This window comes from Triticum aestivum, chromosome 5A, assembly GCF_018294505.1.
Source record: "Triticum aestivum cultivar Chinese Spring chromosome 5A, IWGSC CS RefSeq v2.1, whole genome shotgun sequence".
In the NCBI taxonomy this organism is placed as follows: Eukaryota; Viridiplantae; Streptophyta; class Magnoliopsida; order Poales; family Poaceae; genus Triticum; species Triticum aestivum.
In genome coordinates, this window is record NC_057806.1 from 11,691,460 (window position 1) to 11,708,662 (window position 17,203).

The 17,203-nt window shown below is 44.1% G+C and overlaps 3 protein-coding genes across 4 annotated transcripts; 2 read left to right on the forward strand and 1 right to left on the reverse strand.

Annotated features, from left to right (window-relative positions):
- Positions 1–2,821: 2,821 nt before the first annotated feature.
- LOC123101999 (malate dehydrogenase, glyoxysomal) lies at positions 2,822–7,302 on the forward strand. Its single transcript, XM_044523253.1, has 9 exons — positions 2,822–3,068; positions 3,880–4,095; positions 4,753–5,067; positions 5,168–5,257; positions 5,390–5,473; positions 6,418–6,453; positions 6,546–6,635; positions 6,721–6,815; positions 6,949–7,302. Exons 1-9 carry the CDS (start codon positions 2,991–2,993, stop codon positions 7,019–7,021), a joined length of 1,077 nt encoding a protein of 358 aa, XP_044379188.1. The 5' UTR covers positions 2,822–2,990; the 3' UTR covers positions 7,022–7,302.
- Positions 7,303–7,477: 175 nt separating this feature from the next.
- LOC123101998 (enolase) lies at positions 7,478–11,918 on the forward strand. 2 transcript variants are annotated; one of them, XM_044523252.1, is made up of 17 exons: positions 7,479–7,733; positions 8,408–8,471; positions 8,629–8,693; positions 9,189–9,236; positions 9,319–9,405; positions 9,500–9,580; positions 9,670–9,771; positions 9,855–9,935; positions 10,017–10,091; positions 10,222–10,284; positions 10,375–10,455; positions 10,537–10,731; positions 10,814–10,864; positions 10,971–11,059; positions 11,151–11,202; positions 11,301–11,357; positions 11,594–11,918. In XM_044523252.1, exons 1-17 carry the CDS (start codon positions 7,665–7,667, stop codon positions 11,672–11,674), a joined length of 1,341 nt encoding a protein of 446 aa, XP_044379187.1. In that variant the 5' UTR covers positions 7,479–7,664; the 3' UTR covers positions 11,675–11,918. The 2 variants fall into 2 exon arrangements, with proteins under 2 accessions (XP_044379186.1, XP_044379187.1); XM_044523251.1 differs by having other exon boundaries at positions 7,478–7,733; positions 11,151–11,357.
- A 2,926-nt stretch (positions 11,919–14,844) lies between these two features.
- LOC123106343 (histone H2B.1-like) lies at positions 14,845–15,594 on the reverse strand. The gene has a single exon (XM_044528541.1). It carries the CDS (start codon positions 15,524–15,526, stop codon positions 15,053–15,055), a length of 474 nt encoding a protein of 157 aa, XP_044384476.1. The 5' UTR covers positions 15,527–15,594; the 3' UTR covers positions 14,845–15,052.
- Positions 15,595–17,203: the final 1,609 nt, after the last annotated feature.

Sequence of the window (17,203 nt, forward strand, 5' to 3'; positions counted from 1 at the left end):
TCTCGTTACCGGCAAGTCTCTTTACTCGTTCTGTAATACATCATCCCGCAACTAACTCATTAGTTGCAATGCTTGCAAGGCTTAAGTGATGTGCATTACCGAGAGGGCCCAGAGATACCTCTCCGACAATCGGAGTGACAAATCCTAATCTCGAAATACGCCAACCCAACATGTACCTTTGGAGACACCTGTAGAGCTCCTTTATAATCACCCAGTTGACGTTTGGTAGCACACAAAGTGTTCCTCTAGCAAACGGGAGTTGCATAATCTCATAGTCATAGTAACATGTATAAGTCATGAAGAAAGCAATAGCAACATACTAAACGATCGGGTGCTAAGCTAATGGAATGGGTCATGTCAATCAGATCATTCAACTAATGATGTGATCCCGTTAATCAAATAACAACTCTTTGTCCATGGTTAGGAAACATAACCATCTTTGATTAACAAGCTAGTCAAGTAGAGGCATACTAGTGACACTTTGTTTGTCTATGTATTCACACATGTATTATGTTTCCGGTTAATACAATTCTAGCATGAATAATAAACATTTATCATGATATAAGGAAATAAATAATAACTTTATTATTGCCTCTAGGGCATATTTCCTTCATCCTAATGATGTGATCTCGTTATCAATGACATCCAATGTCCATAGTCAGAAAACCATGACTGTTTATTGATCAACGAGCTAGTCAACTAGAGGCTTACTAGGGACATGTTGGTGCCTATGTATTCACACATGTATTACGATTTTCGGATAACACAATTATAGCATGAATAAAAGACAATTATCATGAACAAGGAAATATAATAATAATCCTTTTATTATTGCCTCTAGGGCATATTTCCAACAACAGGGTGATCATCCGCCGTAGAGAAAGTAGTCGAAGCAGACAGACGAACATCGAGGATTTAGTTGAACTTGAGCAAGTCGTCATGTCGAGACGCTATCCAAAAACCTTATCGCCCCTCATCCTGTGCAGGTTCTCAGGGGGCGGGTTTTAGAGGCCTACTCACCCAGGCGGTTGTGCACACAGTCGTCGGGGATGGTGTCGCTGGAGAAGCACCTCAGCACAGAGGAATTCAGCAGGTGTGTGTGTGTGTGTGTGTGTGTGTGTGTTCTATTTGTGTAGTCTTTTATGTGTAGACTCTCTCCTCTGCATCTTCTCTCCATAGAAGGAACGTGTGAGGAGAGTGAAGAGATGCGACTGACAATGTGGTGGAAGAACCCTACAGATTGAAAACGTGTCCACAATGAGCTTGGGCATTGACACGTACGGCCATAACAAAGCAGTGCACCGCCGAGCAAAAATTAGTTCTTCCAGCAAGATGCAGAACATAAGTCGCGAATACGAACTAGATTCACAAAATGTGACACGCGCGCGTTGCGTGACGTGACGTGACCGAGTGAGTGAGTGAGCGTGTGTTAGTGCTCTCTTTTGTCGTGATATAAGGAGTAGTAGAACAACACAACTTCTTATAATAATATTTCTTCCACTCCACTAGTAGTATAGTACTAAACTTACACATTTGGCATGCAACTCAAATTGGCCTTTGAGATTTCAAAATTTTAACTGGGCCAAGGTACAAGATTTAGTGGGCCGAGCCCCATAAAATCTAACAACCTTCACTAGATCTCATAGGCAATTTGGATTGCATTGTTCCAATTGTATTGCTTGATATATCAGCAGTTCAGTGGAGACCTATTAAAATTGAGCTTCACCTAGATAAGCAGCTACACTTGTCTACAACTGAACAATGGACTAATGCCTTGAATTGTCTGTCTTGCACGAAGAAGTTTCACTGAATGTCATTAGTGGTACATGGCTGCCAGGGCTACCCCGCCATGGTGGATTGTATAAGTCATACTCCTGGCCTTTCACGAGCTTACTAAAGATTACCTGATCACATGGATTGTGGCCAACATTCTGACTCGCATAGGTGTGTTCTTCAAAGACTGTTGCTGAAGATATAACCCTACGGTATGACCCGCCTGTTCAGGGCCGGGTTATCTGGTGGCGGCTTGAAGAATAAATTCAACAGATAGGCCGCGATGATCAAGAGGCCCAAGGCCTGAAAGGAAACTCACGAAGCGGGCCGGCTCGTGGCCCAGTGCCTGGAGCGCCGGCTCACAGAGAAGGTCCAAGAAGAGGAGCGTTCCCTGACACAGGAAGCAAGACCCACCCCGGAGAGAAGACCCGGTCTGGAATCCGACTTATAGTAGGAAATATACTACTCCCTCCGTTCACTTTTGTAAGTCGTTTCAGACAACTCAAAATAGGCTGTTTTGCAGATTGTCTGAAATGTCTTCAAGGTCTTATAAAAGTGAACAGAGGGAGTAATTGTAGTTCTACTAGGACTCTACATGTAAGCCGGCCCCTTCAACTCATATAAGGAGGGGCAGGGCACCCCAAAAGAAACAGGTGAGGGAAGACAGACAAGTCTTAGATAAGATCAAAGTAGATGCTCACGGTTATTTGCCGATCTCAAGTGATAACACATGGACCGTGCATTCCTTCTAATCGGGATTTTCATGTACTCTACATGTAATATCATTGTCATGTACTCTAACAGTATACACACATTTTTCTATAAAAGAACGGTGGACACACCTGTGATATCACCGTCAAACATTTAATACTACGATTTGATGGGTAGAATAATCAATTCTTATTATTTCATGACAACGCACAGACATTTAGCTAGTGTAATGAAACTTGTAAAATAAATATATTTTCGGAATTTGTATCCATGGGCATCAACGTTACTACTCCTATCTTTATCCACACGATGATGGAAGCAAAACAAACTTGCACGCATTCCTGAACGAACGGGCGGACAGACAACTTTTGCATCCAGCCCCTCGGCTTTACCCCTTTTCTCCCGCCCTCGCAACCACCTCCCCTCCCCTGTCCTGCCGAGAGTCTCTTCTCTTCTCGTCTCTCGTCGCCTCCCGAGTCTCCGGCGACCACGCCAACTAGACGGCCATGGAGCAAGGCGCCGACTCCGCGGCGGCGAGGCGGATGGCCAGGGTCGCCTCCCACCTCCGCCCGCCCACCTCGCAGGCACGAACCCACAACCACCCCTCCCTCCCTCTGCTCTGTTACTGCCGTCTCAGCTCAGATTTGGTCGGAGCGAGATCCTGCCCAGACCCAGAGGGGGAGCGCCAGTTCTTCCCCTGATTAGCTCTCGCCGCCGGCCGTGGCGGCATCCGGTGCTCCCTCCCCGCAGCGCTTCTGCGCGTAGCTGCTTAGCCTGGCCGCATCCGTTCTTTCCATGATCCTTGTATACTTCGGAATTAGCGATCCATTGACCAGGAATCGACTGTCGAGTAGCCTTGTCTAAATCTGAGTTGAATCTGCAAGGTTCGAGTTGCTGCTTCGGGAAGCCTAATAATAGACACCATCACAGTTCTTGTGTACAGCAAACACTGAAGTAAGGTCCATTGGATTTGGTATTACAGATGCAGCAATTACTAGAAGTAGTATTACAAGCATTAGCAAGTTGATAAACACGCCCGTTTTTACTAGAAAAACATACGATGATGGGATGCAATTTGGAACTACTGCCTGCTATTCTCTGATTCTGGCAGTTGAAACCTTGTATATTTAGTGAGCATCAAGTAGATCTCCTAGCGACTACAATCACGATATCTTATTATGATGCTTTCAGGCCAGTGTTGCTATCTAGCTGTTGGGAAATTTAGAATCATCTGAATTATTCTTAGCTGGTGTTTTTGTCAGACAACTTCCTAAATTTAGCTCTTAAACTTAGTTAAACCTGTGGAACTGTCGTGGTTGGCCAATGCATAAAAGGTATCGTCCACTCCAGAATCAGCTTCTACTAGGCTAAATTTTCTCTTTCCTTATTTTGAAGATGGAGGAGGTGGCCATCTTGAAGGGCTCTGATTGCCGTGCAAAAGGTGCGGCACCAGGGTTCAAGGTCGCAGTCCTGGGTGCATCTGGTGGGATTGGCCAGCCGCTCTCGCTGCTCATGAAGATGAACCCTCTTGTTTCGGTGCTCCATTTATATGATGTTGTCAACACACCTGGTGTCACAGCTGACATTAGCCACATGAACACCGGTGCTGTGGTATGCTCCTTGACCCTGTCTTTATGTCCTGTTTCTGCGAAGTTGCTCACTGAAAATTGATTCTGAAAGGATAATGTAGTTGCATGTTGGTAGACCTCTAGTACAGTTGCTCTCCATGTGATCCGTGTAGGTTTTGTTTAGAGGAAATGAATTACTGAAGGAATGTATGTCTTCTCTACTGTCCTTTTAGCTCGTATGGTAGTTTTTTTTTGCGGGGTAGCAAAGGGATCTCTTCCCCGATTTCCATTAAAGAAACCAATCGAGGTACATACAGTAGAGGTTTGGAAATTAGCATTAGCCAGCTGGTTGTTTCTGTGTTACAATCTTATAATCCATAACTCAGCAAACAAGTAGCCAATTTCCAGTGGCATCATGCATTGTTCTTAAAGTCATGAGATCTCCGAAGAATATATGAAGTGTCTGATCATTCAGTAATAATTGTGGATTTAAATCTGAAAACAATAAATAATGTTGCAAGGAAAACATATAACCTACTTGAATTTTATGTAACAGGCAGATATTTGATTGGCATAATATTAATAGCTGTCCACATATCTTTGTCCGCCCTAGCCTATGCATACAATTATCGCCTGATTCTTGAACCTTAAAGGTTATCTGATCATTGGGTGTAATTATGCTAAGGTATAATTTCTACAGGTGCGTGGCTTCTTGGGTCAGTCACAATTGGAAAGTGCTCTTACTGGAATGGATCTTGTGATCATTCCTGCTGGCATTCCTCGGAAACCTGGGATGACAAGGGATGATTTGTTCAACATCAATGCCGGGATTGTTCGGACTCTTTGTGAGGGAATTGCAAAATGCTGCCCAAATGCGATTGTGAATGTGATCAGTAACCCTGTAAATTCTACCGTTCCGATCGCTGCTGAAGTATTTAAAAAAGCTGGAACATATGATCCTAAGCGCCTATTGGGGGTGACAACACTTGATGTAGTGAGAGCCAATACCTTTGTGGTATGTACTTAAAAATTGTTTGCCATATTGCCCAATTATATTGCTAGTTTCTATATGGACAGGTTCTCAAATTCCTATTCCTGTCATTCTCTGTCTACAGGGAGAGGTTCTTGGACTTGACCCCAGAGATGTCAATGTTCCTGTTGTTGGTGGGCATGCAGGAGTTACGATATTACCACTCCTTTCACAGGTTATTAGCACTTGCAGCTGCTTCAAATTTTGAACCATATATGTAGCTGAAAAATTGTTTCCATCTGATGGAATCTAGTACTTACTCTGTTCATTTTTTATTTTTCTTCATGGAACTTTGTTGTTTTTGTAGGTGAATCCTCCCTGCTCGTTTACCTCAGAAGAAATTAGTTATCTCACTTCTCGCATACAGAATGGTGGGACAGAAGTAGTTGAGGTATGGTTTCCCTTATCATCTAATGCCATATCTTGTACGCACAGTGGGGGGGATAAAAGTCAATTTAAAAGTTTCTTTTGCAATTGCTCTCTCTGAACAGTGGCTTAGTGACGAAGTAATAGTTTTGTACTCCCTCCGGTCCATAATAAGTGTCACAGTTTTGAACAAAGGTTGAACTAACCTTAGTTCAAAGCTGCGACACTTATTTTGGATCGGAGGGAGAATTAGCTATGAATACTGTATTGCGTCCGATTGCAAGAGCTAGAATGTTCTTACGAATCAAACACATCATTAATCTGAACTCACAGCAGAACTGGGGATCTGCAATAGATTGGAAAAGAAGCAAGGAGAAAGAAAGAAGGCGGAGATAAGTCCAGGGAGGACTGAAATTCTATCTCAATGCCTTTACAGACTTAGTCCTCTCCTTTATGTTGCTGAAAGCTTGGATCGACACTTTGTTCAAACATGACTGGTTTGCAGTTCTTCAGCTTATAGTTAGCAAAGCTGAATAAGATCTGACGAGCTATGTTTTGAGAACATAAGAGTTAGAGCTCAGTAGATGTGAGATGGATATGTGAAATTACCAAATTCCTTGTGTTCTATAATAGACAAAGATGCACATATTAGTTTATTTAAGAGCTTCACAGTGTTGACAACAAAGGTCAATTATCAGGTGCATGTTAACTGTTAAGTTGAGCAGAAACCTTCTTTTACACAATACTTTTACCCATGTAGGGGGGGGCCCTGTACTAATTTCTAGTGCTAGTTGCGGACACATGTTCTGGTTTGGTGGCTGCCTGACGGTCAATACATTTTCGTAAGCTGTTGGCTGGCCAGCCAGTGTTTGACCAGTGTTGGTGCTGTGTTGTAGAGGAACCATGACCACTGTTGTAGTACATGTAAATGCAATGACCTTCCTTTCTGACTACCCAAATTCATTTCAGGCCAAAGCAGGAGCAGGATCCGCGACTCTTTCCATGGTCGGTCTCCATGAGCTCATACGTGCATCATCACTGTTCTGTGCATTTTCAAATGATGGATCCAGTAACACTACATTTTTTTTCCTTCTCAGGCCTACGCAGCAGCCAAATTCGCGGACGCGTGCCTGAGAGGGCTGCGCGGCGACGCCGGGATAGTGGAGTGCTCTTACATAGCCTGTCAGGTTACTCTTGTCACCTTGGCTCATTTCTTAACCAAACTAACCCTCCCCAAACAGTGGTTCTGATTCGCAATTCTGCGCCCTGAAGGTGACGGAGCTGCCCTTCTTCGCGTCCAAGGTGCGGCTGGGCCGGTCGGGCGTCGAGGAGGTCCTGCCGCTCGGCCCGCTGAACGAGTTTGAGAGGTCTGCAGCTGAATTTTCATACATAGATAACCTAGGAGGCTGGGAAGGATTATTTGTTTGTGTCGCCCAAACTGCTTTGCCATGCCGAGCTCACCTACGATGCAACGCCCTGTCTTCTCTTTTACGCGTGCAGGGCGGGGCTGGAGAAGGCCAAGGGCGAGCTGGCCGAGAGCATCCACAAGGGCGTCGCCTTTGCCAACAAGTGAAGTGAAGACAAGAGAAGAGAAATCTTTCGCCCCAGCATAGAAATCTGAGATGCCTCTTGCTTCCTGGGAGCAACGGTCGCCGTGTCATTGTCTCATCTCCCTGTAATAATAAATAAACAATGAAAGAAGTGTATTTATACCCGTATATACGACGCGGACAACCCGATGTTTACGGCTGTATAATTGAATAAATAAAACACGGCAGATCTGATGATTGATTATAATAATAATGATGATTAGCCCGATATAATAAATAAAACACGGCAAAAGTTCAAGTTCAAGTTCTCTTGCTGGTGATTAACCCGATGCCACCTGGGTCGGCCCAATGGGCAGGCGACACGTGTCCCCATCAGCCTAACCCCTCCTGGTGCGCTCCCCAGACCGCTCTGCGAATCCCACGGCATATTCGCCAGTTGTTCCATCTCCGTGCCCCTTACACGCGGGCGGCCCCACCCGCAGCGAGACGCGGCGTCCCGTGTGCTCGTCAGAAACAAGCGGCGGCCCCGTTTGCATCCGCATCGTGGCTATAAGAATTAAGAAAGCAGGGGCCGTCCACCCGTACAGCGAACCCCCACCCCTCTCGCCCTCCTCTCGATTCGATCTCGGCTTCCTCTCCAAGCCACGCGAGACCAGAGCTCCGGCCATGGCCGCCACGATCCAGTCCGTCAAGGCCCGCCAGATCTTCGACAGCCGCGCCAACCCCACCGTCGAGGTACGCACCCGCCCCGCCAATCTCCCCGATCTGTGCACCGTCGGTCCGGCTCGGCTCGATCTGGTAGCGGTAGCGGGTACCGCGTTCGTAGCAGCAGCCGGGCTTCGATTGCGCGGCCGATCTGGTCTGGTTCGCCCGCGGGGCTTGGGCTGGGGTTTCTGCGGAGCAGGGTGTAGGGTTTCTGACGGGCTCCTCTCGTGTGACCGTGACCGAGGGGTTTTGGGTAGGTGAGCAGCCGGTACGATGTAAATTGCCCTCGGCTAGATTTTTTTGGGGGGGGGGGGGGGGGGTTGGGTCACGCTAGATTCCACTCGAGGTGGTGGTTTGTGCAGTCAGATCCTGTGGCGCGTGCAATTTTCATCTTGCCTGCTTGCCATCCATTTATGGTTGTAACCACGGATCGGTTTGTCGTCATGCTTATGCTCCGTTTGTGCTTGCTGAAAGGCGGAAGCTAGTTGGAAAAGCCGGATTCTCATAGTCCACCTCAAAGGCAACCGCAGCCTGCTTACTATCTGCAATGTATAGCTTATGGTCTGGTGTCCATAGTTACGCCCTAGTCTGAAACGCGATGCTCTGGTTTTGCTGTCGGTGGGATATTCTTGTTGATCTGTGCCTGATGATGCCGTAGTGTGATGTAAGATATGGTTGCTAACTCCATTGTTATTGTGCATCAGGTTGATGTGTGCTGCTCAGATGGAACCTTCGCCAGGGCCGCTGTTCCCAGCGGTGCATCAACTGGTGAGTCATTTTGTTATTATTACATCATCGCTGTTTTCCTTTCAGCCTTATAATCAACTTTTGCCTTGGTTCCTGTCTAGTGAAGGTACACAATGCTCCTGTCATCATTTATTGACTGAATGAAGCTAATCTTGTCTGAATCATCCCTCTTATGTAGGTGTCTATGAAGCTTTGGAGCTGAGGGACGGTGGATCTGACTACTTGGGCAAGGGTGTTTCCAAGGTTTACATTTGTTTCACCGAATTTTATCTTCACAGTCTGTAAATCTATGTTGTGGTACTTGGTGATTTAATGTGGCTGCTGCTTATATATTCACATTCTGTAAATCTATGCCACAATTCTTATAGCTATTTAATATGACCAAACTTATTTTAACATGCTGCTTTCATCCAAGCAATGTTTCCTGCTGCTGTATAACTTGCTATTTCTATTCTATGCCAGGTTTTATAAAAAAACGGTAATGTTATGATGTGAACTAAAATATGGTTTATTGTTGCTGCTGACTGGATTTTTTTTTTGGGGGGGGGGGGGTTACAAGTCTCATGTTATATATTTTTCCTTACTAATAATAGACCAACTTAACTGCATTTATGGCCGGATGTTTCACTAGAATAACTGCATCTAGTGGTGGTTTCTACTGCAGTTGACATTATATTACCATTTGCATGCATAATTTGGTTCTTGTGATATTTACATGTTTTTGCTGTTCTGTCACAGGCTGTTAACAATGTGAACTCCATTATTGCACCTGCTTTGGTCGGCAAGGTTAGTTTTGTCTTTGCCCCCCTTTCTCTGTTCATGAGATTTGAGAATGATAATTTATTCATTGCTCTTTTCCCTTCTACAGGACCCTACCGCTCAAACTGAGCTCGACAACTTTATGGTTCAGCAGCTTGATGGAACCAAGAATGAGTGGGGTTGGTGCAAGCAAAAGGTATAGCATATGATGAGTATTACCTTTAGAGAGGGGGTACTATTTTCCATTTGCAGATTCCCTTCTAACAGCTTGATTTCTTTTGTAAATTCAGCTTGGTGCTAATGCAATCCTGGCTGTGTCACTAGCTGTTTGCAAAGCTGGAGCCAGCGTCAAGAAGATTCCACTGTACCAGGTATGCAGCATACTAATCTCCTCTGATCATTCTTCATGTGTTTGCTTTTAGCTATCCTGTCTTCTAACATGAAATATTCTTCTCTGCAGCACATTGCCAACCTTGCTGGCAACAAGCAATTGGTTTTGCCTGTTCCTGCATTCAATGTCATCAATGGTGGATCCCATGCTGGAAACAAGCTTGCCATGCAGGCAATGCTCTGAACTAAGATTTCCGCATCTTTTGTCATGTTTTCGCACACATGTTACTTATGCCTATACTTGCATCTTTGCAGGAGTTCATGATCCTTCCTACTGGAGCTGCCTCATTCAAGGAGGCAATGAAGATGGGTGTTGAGGTGTACCACAACTTGAAGGTAATTCTTTCATCTTTATCTTTCTATCTATTTTTTATTTTGTAAAAAATAAATTAACTAAACTTCCATTTTCTGTAACAGTCTGTTATCAAGAAGAAGTATGGCCAGGATGCCACCAATGTTGGAGATGAAGGTGGTTTTGCTCCTAACATTCAGGTATTTCCCTGTTCTTGGAGAAGAAGTATGACAGCAGCTGATGACTGTTATGTTTTGATTTATAAAACTACTGTGTTACTATAAATTGCATCTGCCGTGTAATTTGACTTCTTTTTTTTTGATATTATAGGAGAACAAGGAGGGCCTTGAGCTCTTGAAGACCGCAATTGAGAAGGCTGGATACACCGGCAAGGTCTGTCTTCTTGAATTAATCTGTTGTGCACTTCTCAATGAAGTTTTAAGTTTGTGACTGAAGGAGATTTGTTGGTTTGGGAAATTCTAGGTTGTCATTGGAATGGATGTTGCTGCTTCAGAGTTCTACAATGACAAGGACAAAACCTATGACCTCAACTTCAAGGAAGAGGTAAGCCCCAATGTTTAATTTCTGCAAATAATTTCTTGTCTTTGCAGGGGCATCTTTTAACATTCCCTTCTCTTGCTGTAGAACAACGATGGTTCCCAGAAGATATCTGGAGATAGCCTGAAGAACGTATACAAGTCATTCGTGAGCGAGTACCCCATTGTGTCGATTGAGGACCCATTTGACCAGGATGACTGGGTGCACTATGCTAAGATGACTGAGGAATGTGGAGTGGAAGTTCAGATTGTTGGTGATGACCTTCTAGTCACCAACCCAACTGTGAGTGATTTGCTCTGTTGAGTAGGTGGTCACTTTCATTTTGTTGCACCACTGCAATTGCTTACATCACTTTGTTGTGCAGAGAGTTGCAAAGGCAATCCAGGAGAAGTCATGCAATGCTCTTCTGCTGAAGGTATTATTCTCTTCAACCAGAAGTTGGTTCTTACTCGTTATTTTCCTGTGATGAGTCTAGTGTGATGTCTTGCACATTCTGATTGTTCATTCTTTCCATGTAATAGGTTAACCAAATTGGATCCGTCACTGAGAGTATCGAGGCTGTGAAGATGTCAAAACATGCTGGCTGGGGTGTCATGACCAGCCACAGGAGGTACTTGATAGGAGATACTTATTACACGACTGTTATCCCTTTGTTTCTCTTGTTACCATCTGTATGCTTATTTTACATCCACTGTCTGCAGTGGTGAGACCGAGGACACATTCATTGCTGATTTGGCTGTTGGTTTGTCCACGGTATTATTCTATAATCTGCATAGAACTTGCAACGCTCGCTACCTTCTCCTTTGGATCGATGGCCGACTGACTGACCAATGTTTCTTCATGTGCAACAGGGTCAGATTAAGACCGGGGCTCCCTGTCGCTCGGAGCGTCTTGCCAAGTACAACCAGGCAAGTAGCTCTCCTGTTTATTCTTGTTCTGCTGAAGCAATCTTCTGGTATTATGTTGGCCAACAGGACCTTACAATCAAACAAAAGAAATTTATTTGACCCCCATGCTTTATTCTATTGTTCAGTGCCTTGTGTTCATTTTGCATTTGATGCGTCTCATTTGTGTCTGATCTTGATAAGCATTCATTATTTTTTGCGAAAACAAACTAAGAGCTATTTTTCCCCAAATGGAACAGCTTCTGAGGATCGAGGAGGAGCTGGGCGATGCCGCTGTGTACGCCGGCCTCAAGTTCCGCGCACCGGTGGAGCCCTACTAAACGGGGATCTGCATGAGTTTTTGTGAAGAAAATGGGTGTGTTTTAACCTCCGGAATGAACTCTGGTTGAAGCTCTTAGGATTGAGCAATAATGAATGCCGCGCATGTTTTATGTGAACGGAACGGATATGTACCCTCAAACTTGCTCCAATTTTGGTCCTTGTGGATATGTACCTGATTCGGCCTGAACCTTTTGGAAGTGTAATACTAGTTTTTGGCGCATCATCTTCGCCTTTCTTGCGTTAGTTTACTCTCTTTGTTTCAGAATGCATGCTTCTGAGAAGTGTTGACCTGTTTTCATCTTTGCTTGGTATTCTCAAAATCTCTTTTACTCTTAAAGAAACCCGCTTCTGTTGTCACTGATGGGGCGTCCCTAGGGGGCTGAATCCACTGTTTTGACCATTTTTCTAAACTTAGCATGATAAGCATGATGTTTTGTAAAATTTTCATGATCCGACCCTTTTCCTACCGCCCTTGGTTAATGGTGGTAGGATATAACTGCCTACCGCGGAACCGCCCTTGGTTAATGGTGGTAGGATATAACTGCCTACTGCGGAACCGCCCTTGGTTAATGTTTAAGTGGAAGAGCGCATTCTTCTGGGTTGGGCTGCCGCCACCCTTCATCAACCTCACCGGCAGCAGAAACGACGGGAAGGGGAAGGGCAACGTGCAGGAGTGTGTTCTTTTTTATGTTTTATTAATGTTTAAGTGGATTTTGGCTCGCGGTTGACCAGTTATTAATGTTTAATTATGTTTAGTTTGGCCGCAATGTTTTGAAATGATTTTTTTGTGGACCCGGGAAAATAGATCCGCCACTTGCTGGGTGCACTGGCCAATATAAACCAAAAGGCAGACACACCCATCCACTCGGCTGACTCAAACGGGCAAAATACGAGCCTCTCTGGATTGTCGCGTTACCACTGTATTCTGATTCTTATCTCTTATGACTCTTCAAGAACTACACCCCTTCAAAGTTACCACTGTATTTTGTACATAAGTTATAAGGTTTTCGATGTGTAAAATACCGCGGTACTTACACATAAGTTAGCAGGGTATATGTACATTAACCTCCCCCGGTCAAAGTTACCATGGGGGGTTGTTCATGAGTTACCGGGTCTACAGTTCATATATTATCATGGTACTTGCACCTAAAAACTGGGTGTGTTTCGGTAGCTTTTCCCATAGGTCAAAAATTATCACGATGTTTTTGCGTAACTTATCACGCCTATAGCACGTGTGCCCCTCATGAGACTAAACATTATGTGACTTCCTCGTGGCACGCCATGTGTTGCATTCATCCAAGAGGCTCACGCGCGAGGCGAGTGTATGTTTTTAACAACTTTTTTTCCTTTGGTAAAAAAGTTACCATCATGTTTATATTGCAAGTTATCGGTTATGCGATGCTTATATTATCATGTTATTTACACCAGGATAAGATCCTTTGGCATCTTCTGTTGCAGCAGCTGAAGATGATAATTTCTTTGATTTCTTTTCTTATTTGTGGGGATCTTATGCACGAAAAGGCCATGTGCTTAACTTTACTTGCATGTTCTTCCACCTAGACTGCTCTACGGGCTGTGTTAAGGTGCCGGTTGGTTGACAATGGTCAGACATTCATAATCTGAATGTGTCTACAAGGTATTATGATCCTAGTATGTGATGCAGTTTTTCTTCTAGATGTACTAGTTGAACTCCTTTTCATCAGTATTTGATGTTAAACTAGATTCTTGTGCAGATGGTTACCTCTTCTGAACAATGCTTACATCTGCTCTGGAATGCTGAAAAACTAGTTCACCTTTTTGCTGATTCTTTTTAATTCTTACAATTTTAGTTGAGTTGCATGACTATATTATATCTTATAAGTAGCTATCTGAATACTTCTGTTAAGTAATGATCTAGAGACTCACCGGTGATCATGTGACCATTGGATAATGATGACAAGGTGTTAACAAACTGGTGTTACCAATAGGACATCTCACATTTAATTTGCATTTCTTGATGTTTTATAATAGCACATACCATCTCTCCTAAAATTTTAGAGATGACCAACGAATCACAGGTCTTGATCAGTTTGCCCTTCTATACATACAATTTGATCGACTCAGGAACTATCGAGAGGACAAAAACGACAGATGGACAGATAATCAACACAGATCCAAGTTGTTGTTTGCAGCCTGCAGGATGCAACCTATCATAGGATTTTGAAAGCACTTACCAGCTAGTCATGAAGTTCAACAATCTCTGAATTGCTGCGGTGTCTGAAGAGCAGGATGAGAACAAGCTCACCATGTCGTTGCACATCTTGTGACACACCACCTACCAACCCAAACCCAAGATAAAATATATTAAGTCAATAATAATAATAATAATAAATGGTGACCAAAATACCACTGTGTTATTACAATTGTTGTTTCCATGCAACTACAGTGCACGATGCGCGCAGATTCAGGCACAGCTATCACAAACCCAACCATTTTACATAATACCACCGTGACAACTCACAAAAGTTATCAGCCCTTGGATTTAAGTGAAGATGGTTCACCTTCTATGTGTACATGACACCAGCAGGTCAGAAGACCATAGCTTCCATGTATAAACCAAATGTGCATCAAAGACGATACAATAAACACCATCTTGTTTATAGCAAGGCAATACAGAAGCATGCCTCTAGCACATCATCTTGTTTAAGGAACACCTTCCGGCAAGAAACAGACAGCTAGTCTAATTTTCTCACACTTGGCATTTTCACAGTAACACAATCATGTACAACGCCAAGCTGCTTCAGGCTGACCAATTTGACTGATACTGCTTCATAAGCAAAGGAAACTACTCCCTCTGTCCGGAAATACTTGTCATCAAAATGAATAAAAGGGGATGTATCTAGATATGTTTTAGTTCTATATATATTCTTTTTTATCCATTTTGATGTCAAGTACATCTTTTTTTGTCCATTTTGATGACAAGTATTTTCGGATGGAGGGAGTACTACCAAAACAAGAACCAGACATGGCAAGCAAACCATTGGGGTTGCTCTTATTGACAATAAACAATCACAGCAGGAAATAAGCCCAGGCGATTGGACAACATTGCACCAGAATCAAGTGGATTCTGGAAACTTACATTGCTACGAAAGCACAATCGCATGGCAGAGATCAGTATCACAGTCACAGCTGAAATGGATCACAACTTTTGATATGTCAGTTTACCAAAAGAAAAGAAGCACAAATTCGGCTGTTACAACCAAAGAACCAACAGAGCTTTGGCAATCATTCTGCAATTCCCATCTAGCCAGCAGTAATACCACTTATACTTCCAGATAGCCAGAGTCGACAAGCACCAAGTAAACAGAACCATCTACAGTCGCTACTAGATGTACAATCTAAGAGGAGGTGAACTTGGTGACGGCCTTGGTGCCCTCGGAGACGGCGTGCTTGGCGAGCTCGCCGGGGAGGACGAGGCGGACGGAGGTCTGGATCTCCCGTGACGTGATGGTGGGCTTCTTGTTGTAGCGGGCGAGCTTGGCGGCCTCGCCGGCGAGCTTCTCGAAGATGTCGTTGATGAAGGAGTTCATGATGGACATGGCCTTTGAGGAGATGCCCATGTCGGGGTGCACCTGCTTCAGCACCTTGAAGATGTAGATCTTGTACGTCTCCACGCTCTTCTTGCCCTTCTTCCTGGACTTCTTGTCGCCGCCGCCCTCCTTGCCGGAGGCCTTGCCCTTGCCCGCCGCCGGCAGCCGCTTCTCGGCCTTGGGCTTCTTCCCGGCCGGCGCCTTCTCGGCCTTCTCCGTCGTCGCCTCCTCCTCCGCGGGCTTCTTCGCCGCCGGCTTCTTCTCCGCCGCCTTGGGGGCCATCGCTGCGTCTGGAGCGGGGAGAGGGGAAGCCGCCGGTGCTGCTAAGGTGGGAGATTTGGAACGAGATGCTGGGAAAGGAGTTGCGGGGCTGATGTGGGTTTATAGAGGGGGGGATGTGAGCGCTGATTGGTGGAGGCGTGGTTGTCCCGGATCCGTGACGTGGGACGGTATGAGGGGTTCGATGCTGCTTGGATGGACGGTCGTGATCTCTGCGGGGCGGATCGTGCTTTTCTCCAAAGTTTTTTCTTTACGAACAGTATGCTTTATTTAATCAAAAAAATGTTGACACAGCGATGTTTAGCACGTAAAGTTGAAGTAAACTTGGTAAATAAATCTATGCAGCGTAAATAAATATCCAGTAGTAATAATAGTTTGATGTTTTAGTAGAATGACAACTAAGTAAAAGCGGATGGAAATGCACCAAATGAGTCAAATGACAATGTAGCAATACTGGCAAAAGGAAATTCAAACATGTGCTGGCTGTGTGAGTGAAGGATTTCACATGCCCCGAGTGAAATGTTTTGACAAATTACTAACTTACAATCATACCAAGCAAATTATGTCTTTTGGGCTTTTCTACAAAAGCACATGTCCAGATGGTTACACGTATAAATAAAGCTATAAGTGATACTCCCTCCATTCGGTAAGTAACTAGAACTAAAACCATGTCACTTATTTTCCGAACGGTGGTAATATTAAACAGATCATACTTTTCATGACGTCCAAGCGTACCGCCAGAAGATATTATGGAAATGACACAATAAAAAATGTTCCAAAGTAATTTGTGATTAAGTAGCTTACCCCGTGGCATTTTTAAGACTGTGATTAGTCATAAGAGATAACAATGGCCAACACCCCGATATAATTACTATGGAATCATCAGCCAGCAAACATATGTGTACATTGGAGACAAGACAGTATATTTGTAGGCCTCTAGATGATGGAGGCTAAAGAGAAGACATTGGTTTATGACTTTATTTATCGATTCCGAGATCAAGTTAACCTAAGACAAATATGGGTCGTGCTTGAACAGAAAATAGAAGATGTTGAGTGAACGTGCTTGCCGAGGGCAAATTGAAGGTTTGACTATGACAAAACAGAAGTTGACATCTTGATGAAATTGCTCAATCAGAGATGCATGTTGTACAAATTTAGGACTGTGATATTTGGCACATGTGTGCCATATAAGCAAAACTGCCACATCTCTATTTCTTTCATTTTAAAGTATAACACGATCCCTTGTCCTTTGACCTCGTCTCCTCCTAAACGACCCCGCAGGTTCACCCGAGAAACCTGCTTCTCCCGCACATCATGGGCAGCCATCCCCGAGAAAACTGCCACTTCTTCACGTCTATCACATGATTTCTCCTCAGGACAAAGTTACCATGGCATTTGTATGCAAGTTATCAGGCCTGTGTTGCATAACTTACCGTGCTATTTACATAAAACATACCAGGTACTATGCTTCAACAACTACACCCCTTCAAAGTTACCACTGTATTTTGTACATAAGTTATAAGGTTTTCGATGTGTAAAATACCGCGGTACTTACACATAAGTTAGCAGGGTATATGTACATTAACCTCCCCCGGTCAAAGTTACCATGGGGGGTTGTTCATGAGTTACCGGGTCTACAGTTCATATATTATCATGGTACTTGCACCTAAAAACTGGGTG